The following is a 6,919-nucleotide window of genomic DNA, read 5'->3' as shown; positions in this document are numbered from 1 at the left end:
TAGGAGAAGGGTGAACGACTCACCCTTGTATTTTTATTAGGGTTGCCGCCCCCTTCGTGTTATATGAGGGGTTTTGGGCCTCTCTCACATCGGGTCCAATTACAAGTACTTCCTAAGTCTTTTTGACCTAGTACTCTATAATATGATCTAACCCGATTCAGTTTTTCAATTTCTCAAAATAAACTTTAATATCTACATATTAAATACGGGGTTTCAAAACCACCATTTTTGGTACCACTAAAAAAAGGTTGTTACAACTCTACCCCTTAAGAAAATTTCGTTCTCGAAATTTTTTACCTGAAAATTGGTTTGGATATTAGGATTTCATCGATTCTTCCATTTCCCATGTAGCTTCCTTAATGCCATGTTGGTGCCATAAAACTTTTACTAAAGGTACTATTTTGTTACGTAGTTCTTTCATTTCCTAAGCTTAAATATTAACTGGTTCTTCTAAATAAGACAAGTCAGACTGTAATTCTACCTTGTCGGGAGTAATCATAGGGAAGGATCTGATCTATATCGTCGAAGCATTGAAACATGAAAAACATTGTGAATCTTTTCAAGTTCCAAAGGCAATGCTAGTTTGTAAGCCACTGGACCAATTCTTTTGGTAATTTCATACAACCCAATAAATCTCGGACTGAGCTTTCTTTTTTTACAAACCGTAACATTTTCTTCCACGAGGAGACTTTAAAAAATACTCTATCGCCAATTTGATATTCAATAAATTTTCTTTTTAAATCAACCTACGATTTTTGGTGATCAGAATTCACTTTCAAACAATCACGAATAATGTAGACTTTATCTTTAGTTTCACGAGAAGTTGATAGATGTGCTGGATTACTAGATGCCTTCAGGGGTCTTCCCAATATATTTTCTTCAAATCATGTGTGTTTCATAATATTATTTACTTAATGTTCCTGAACAAATCCATTTAATTAAAAAAGAACACAAACAAATACAAATTTAAATAAACATCAATATAGTTTAAAAAATAACAAACGAAATACAAACAAAATTAAAAATAAATAAATTAACTTTTAAGCTTGATATATTTGTGATTAGTGAAGTGGGGATGTGCCATAGAGATAGAAGTCATCGTTGGTAGGAGTGTTCAAACGGTTGGTTTAGTTAATATCTGAACCAAATTATCGAATTATAAAAATCTTTAATCGTTAATCGAACCAAAGTTTTTTTTTAAATACATTAACCAAACCAAAATATTTTGGTTAATTTGGTATTGAAATTTATATGTTTATTGTCATTTGATTAAAATAAGTATAAAACATATAAAATAAATAAATTGCTAATGTTCATTTTTTAATAGTTCAAAAACTTTAAATGGAGGTGAAAACAACAAATAAGACATTAGAAACACTACATAAATCTTAAAAGTTAACAATTATATATAATATATATTATTTATTTCGATTAATTACTTGATTTGAATTGAGTTAATCGATAATCAAAAAATTATTAATCGACTTCCAATTAAACTAAATTCAATTATCAACCAATCAATTAAATTAAATAATTTGATTGATTAATTTAATTTAAAGCGAATTATGAATTTGGGGTGCATAATAACAATGGGCTTTTCTTTTCTATTTATGTTTTTCTTTTTTAAGTTAATGGGAGCACGTGATTTTAATGTGGAGATGACCTCAATAATTCAAACCTTACTTTTGTTATTACTTTTAAACTGCAGATTTAAAGATGCGCTGTCTTTATAACCCAACTCATCTTTTGCAATATAATATTCCCCATCAATCCCATGTTCACACTACACTCTGCGTCCTTTAATCTGTATCTATGTTATTATTATGTATTTTTCAAATAATTTAATCCCAATATATCTACAGGATACTCTAATTGAAATGTATATTTTAAAATTATTTAATCAAATAAAAAAATTAAATTCCACATCAAAGTCATTTTTTTCTTTATATAGATTTTATACATAATTGGTACAAAATCTGGTATGTGGGTCATTCACTCCAACATGTTTTTGACAGGTCATTTTATATTTATTTTCTTATATATAAAAACAACACTTTGATTAATCTCAATCAAGTCTACCTTATTTTTCAACTTTGAACAATCCATTAATTGAAAATAAAAATAAAATAAAATAAAAAGATTGATGTGTGGTATTTTGATTCTTAAAAAGAAATAAATTTAACCGGTCGCTTAATTATTATTATTAGATTTGAATGTGTTATTAGTTACATTTTAAATCAAATATTTGAAGTATTAAAATTTATCCACATTTTATTTTTGTATGCCAACCGAGTAGACAGCTAGGAGACTAAATTGTATAAATAAGAAAATAGAAGGATTGAAAGCACAATTAAAGTAATGAAGACTAATAGTCAAAAACAACCTACTGAGAAAAAAACAGCAGCACATGACCACAATGTGAATGCAACCCTTCACAAGAACCAAAAGGACAATATAGTCAACTCATAGTCAAACTCTTTCTTGGGGGCATAACTGTAATATTAGTAACAATCAATTCGTTCTTCTCTCTATATAAGCAATGGGCATCCTGCTAATCACACAACACAAACTCGCTCCACAATTAACACACACAAACCACCGTCAAGATTTTCCCCCACTTGCTCTCTGTTTCTGTTTTCTTTTCATCTGTAAGAAGAAGAAATGGGCGGTGCAAGGAGAGAAAGTATCAACAGCGGGAGCCTTTCACCGAGGACCGCCGGACGTCCGATCCCGAGGAGGGGTAAAGTGAAAGTGGCTATCCTGGTTGGAATCGCCCATTCTGTTGCTTCTATTTTTTCTCTAAGTAGTCGCAGGCATCACTTGTCTTAGGTTTACTTCATCCTCCCTAAAAAGAATCCGATTTTGTACGAGAGAGATAGATATGAGCTTTGTGTTTTTTGTTGTCGAGGTTCATGTCTGTTTTGTTCAGCTTTCAGATTAATGAATTTTCACTTGCTTCTTTTTTCAGTTTATCTCAGATTACCTGAATTCATAGACATTGCTTGAATCTATGTTTCCTTTTTCTGGGTATTTTATTAAGTTAATAAAAAAACATACAAAAATGAAAGATTTATAGCAGCATATAAGATTGAAAATATTTAAAGAGCAGCGGAAGGCAATGACTATGGCATGCCATGCCTCAACCTATCCTGGAATCGTCTCTGCCAAAGACCAGCGTGGTGGCCCAGTTCACTGCCACATAGAACCTGTTCCTCCAACTAACCACACGCGTCAAGTAAGCCGAGCGCCATATCAACCAACTTATGAACCCCGCAAGTGATATGCCTTGCGCGTCCTGCCACCGCACCCACACATGTTTAGAAGATTATATAAAAACTTGTTGAAAATGTTTGGAGAAACATTGCTGGTTTGTCAATGTTTGAAAGGGGTGTTAAATTACCTTAGATTGGCGAAGATCTACAAGGGCCTTGTAACGACCCACAGATGCCATGCTTCCCAGATGCTTATAGACAAAAGGGTCTCCCAGAGACATGTCTTTGACACTAAATGCCTTGCCCCCATCCTCTTTCGCCATCCTGTTAAACACCTCCACCAGGTATTTACCTTGCCTCTCTGCAACCTGAGCTAGAGCTGGAAGGACAGGCTTCCCTGTCTGTTCAAGGAAACCGGCACAATCTCCGAGTGCAAATACATCTTCTACCGAAGGTACACGCAACCATTCATCGATACCAATCCTGCACAGCCCTTTGAAGTTGGGTAAATCTGATCTCAGCAGTTTATACTGGGAGATAAATGCACAGTAAAGTTAATGAAAAGAAAGCAGGTTGTGCTGTTTGTAGTACCTTCCGCCAGGGGATTTGGGAAGATTTAATGATTTAATGAACTGAGAGGGACCAACACCAGTAGACCAGACTAAGAGGCCGTAAGGGACATCAGTTCCATCACTGAGAATAATTTTTTTGGGATGGACTTCTTTCACAACACCTCGCATGAGTTGAACACCCGACTGATGCAAAAGTTTCAAAATGTCACAAATAGTTTCGAGAATTATGAAAAACAAGACCTCTCTAGGACATGAAGGAATTCAAATTACCTTCCTCAAGTGATTTGTTGCATATTGGCGTAGTCCAACATCAAAGGATGACAAAATCTCATTTGCCTGATTAAGATATAGATATTGGAAAAATCAACATCCATATATACAGATAATTACTTAGAGAGAAGTATGGGAAAGAAGTTACTTTGTTGCTCCTATATACCTCTATGAGTGTAACTTTGATGTAATCTTTTACATGACTGTATCTCTCCCGGACATCTCTCATAATGAAATCGCTCAACTCACCACTGAACTCCACTCCTGTTGGGCCACCCCCAATGATAACACAATGCAAGAGGCGTCTCTTTTCTTCTTCTGATATGCCTGCAATGACAAACTCAATTGTAAGAGAATAGTTAAGTTTAGCCACAAGGAATCCTCATAAGGAGTTCGAACCGAGACAGAGAGTCCTCGTGATGGGATTTTTTGGTATGCACAGGCCAAGGATTCAAAGGGATCACTCACCTGGATTTTCAGAGAGCATTAGGTTCAAAAGAAGTTTCTTCCTTATTTCTTGGGCATGATTCACTTCACGAAGGAAATATGCATTTCCCTTCACACCCTTGATACCAAAAGTTAAAGGCTCTGCTCCAGCGGCAATTACAAGCTTGTCATATGCAACTTTAAATTGATAAGGTTCGTGAGGTAGTCCACCATTGCTCATTGTCTCACAATACACCTGATCAACGCATGTACTTAGGCTTTTAATAACTTGACAAGCAAAGAACATGGAATCTCATTTTATAATAAGACAATTCACTCTTGCATGTTTTTCTGAACCAACAACAATCATGAGTATATGCATGTTATTGCACAATACTACATACAGAATGATTAGAGAGGAGAATGTAGATACTGTAAAATATAATATTTCTGGCATACATTAACGCACCTCATGTTTGTTAGTGTCAACGCCTATGCAAGAAGCAAGATAGAAGTATGAATTGGGGCTTGTTGCCAATGCAGACTGTATCCGGCTAACAGGCTCGGAAACCGAGCGGAATTCAAGAGTTCCAACACAAGTTGAAGCAAGCAAAGGGGTGAAAACCATGTGGTTTCGAGGTGATATGCAAACAACATCATAGGCTTTGGTGTCAAGCCCATTGAGGAATCGGCATGCTGCCCATCCAGTACCAAGGACAACCACTCTAGGCTTTTCGCCTGGCTTGGTTGCCTCTAGTCCTGGATACCTTGGTTCATCATGTTCCGACTCCGACTCTGTCTCCACTAGTCGGTCAGCTAAAGGAAACTGATAATGTGGGGTTGTCCTTATTCCCCTGCTCCAAAAATTCATGTGATTCAACCCTTTTATGGTGGAAAGGGATGTCAAATTGCTGTGCACATTGATTTTTTCAAGGGAACCGGATAATCTTTCAAAGAAGATATTCCTCTCAGTCGTGTTACTACCAACGACACCTCCTGATCTTCTCAAGCCACTCCTGGCAACCCGTGCAAGTGCCATGAACAACTTGTTTTAATCAAATTTCTAGCAATACCTTTATTTCTGCCCTGGAAAAGAAATATATAGTGAAGTAAGGTATACAATTCAAATATAGCAGAAGGGCTGAATTGAGGAGATGAGTTAAATAGAGAAGCTGGGGAGGGCAACCCGTCGATTCGGTTAACAAAAAAACGATTTAACCGACCAACTCTGTATTTTAACAGTAGAACCAGCCCAAACCTATCAGAAAACACCATATATTTGAAGAATATTCAATCGATCATTGCCAAGAAAGTTCTGAATTTGCGACAAATGTATCATTAGAAGCAACGACGATTTGTACAAATACGACTAAATGTGAGGGGAGTAGCACAAATTGCATACGACAAAGTAGTAATAAAATGAAGGCATTTCTTTCAAGAATCTTCTTTTGGTTTCTAAGTATCACTAGAGGCAGCTTAATTAATATATTTAAACATACGAGCAACTATCCTACTATACAAGCACAAAGGGTTTTAGAGATGTTATAGTAAAACCCTAGACAGAAACCAAAACTCTTATCAAACATGTAACAGTGAACTGTTAGAAATAAGTATGACCAATGAACAACCATTTACCACAAAATTGCCTAACTGAAAACAAAACAATAGAAGAGAAAGAAACAAAGAACAGTTTTTTTTTTTTTAATAAAGAAGATGAAGGACATTACTTTGGAAATATTTGAGGTTTGTCTTCTTGAAGTAGATTCTGGGAGAGGTTTTAAGAGAAAATGTTAAAGGCGTTGTTTTCAGAGAACACACACAAAGAATCAAAGCCCAATAAGTATTAATAGTTTTGGTGATGTCGACAGTAAATTTAAAAAAAAAAATACTAAAATAAAAGGTAGATGAAGGTGCTGAAAGCTGAAAGCAGCCGACTTGAGGTGCAAGAAAATTGTTGAGCTAAGCTAAACACCCTCTTGAAAGCATGTATATTTATATTGGTGGAGAACAGGAGAAAGAGAAATTAAAAAAAGAGGAAAGCTGCCGTACATTACGTGAGTTGGAAACGGAAAAAGCAAGAATATTACGGAATCTTTTCTGGTTCCTAATTCTTAAACGACATAGTTTGAAAGTATCATGAATTTAGGGTTTGCTTTTAATAATTTAAAATTGATTTGGCAAGGAAAGCAATGTGCATAAAATGTTTTTATTTTTATTTTTAAAATTCTATAAATCTGAAATAAATATATTATTTTAAAGTATTTTCTCCAAGATGAAAGCTAAATAAATGAGGGTGGTTTGTAAAATTCATATGATCCAGCTGGCTGTACAGTATAAAAGCAAAGTCCAAGCAATAGTTCTGTGGAATGGTGGCGGCGACTCTTCAAAGTAAGTGTGAAAAAGTCCCCCAATTTTTTGGAAAGATGGAAGTTGAACGGC

General features: G+C 35.1%; 1 protein-coding gene across 2 annotated transcripts; it reads right to left on the bottom strand.

Moving 5' to 3' along the window:
- Positions 1-2,561: 2,561 nt before the first annotated feature.
- LOC108485520 (internal alternative NAD(P)H-ubiquinone oxidoreductase A1, mitochondrial-like) lies at positions 2,562-6,539 on the bottom strand. 2 transcript variants are annotated; one of them, XM_053030254.1, is made up of 8 exons: positions 6,208-6,539; positions 4,950-5,561; positions 4,523-4,736; positions 4,221-4,381; positions 4,055-4,120; positions 3,804-3,967; positions 3,401-3,695; positions 2,562-3,295 (listed from the first exon to the last, which is right to left on the bottom strand). In XM_053030254.1, the coding sequence occupies exons 2-8, from the start codon at positions 5,517-5,519 to the stop codon at positions 3,140-3,142; spliced, it is 1,626 nt and encodes a 541-aa protein (XP_052886214.1). In that variant the 5' UTR covers positions 5,520-5,561; positions 6,208-6,539; the 3' UTR covers positions 2,562-3,139. The 2 variants fall into 2 exon arrangements, with proteins under 2 accessions (XP_052886214.1, XP_052886213.1); XM_053030253.1 differs by having other exon boundaries at positions 4,950-5,566; positions 6,208-6,525.
- Positions 6,540-6,919: the final 380 nt, after the last annotated feature.

The sequence above is a fragment of the Gossypium arboreum genome, chromosome 6, assembly GCF_025698485.1.
Source record: "Gossypium arboreum isolate Shixiya-1 chromosome 6, ASM2569848v2, whole genome shotgun sequence".
NCBI lineage: Eukaryota > Viridiplantae > Streptophyta > Magnoliopsida > Malvales > Malvaceae > Gossypium > Gossypium arboreum.
The sequence above is the reverse complement of the archived record's forward strand: the minus strand, read 5'-3'. Positions and strand labels throughout refer to the sequence as shown.

Bases quoted from the DNA above. Each gene is read 5' to 3' on its own strand.
- LOC108485520 (XM_053030254.1), bottom strand. From the start codon at position 5,519: ATGGCACTTGCACGGGTTGCCAGGAGTGGCTTGAGAAGATCAGGAGGT. The intron at 4,737-4,949 runs GTGCGTTAATGT...TGCGTTGATCAG, and splicing joins TTGACACTAACAAACATGAG to GTGTATTGTGAGACAATGAG. The intron at 3,968-4,054 runs GTAATTTGAATT...CTTTTGCATCAG, and splicing joins CAACAAATCACTTGAGGAAG to TCGGGTGTTCAACTCATGCG.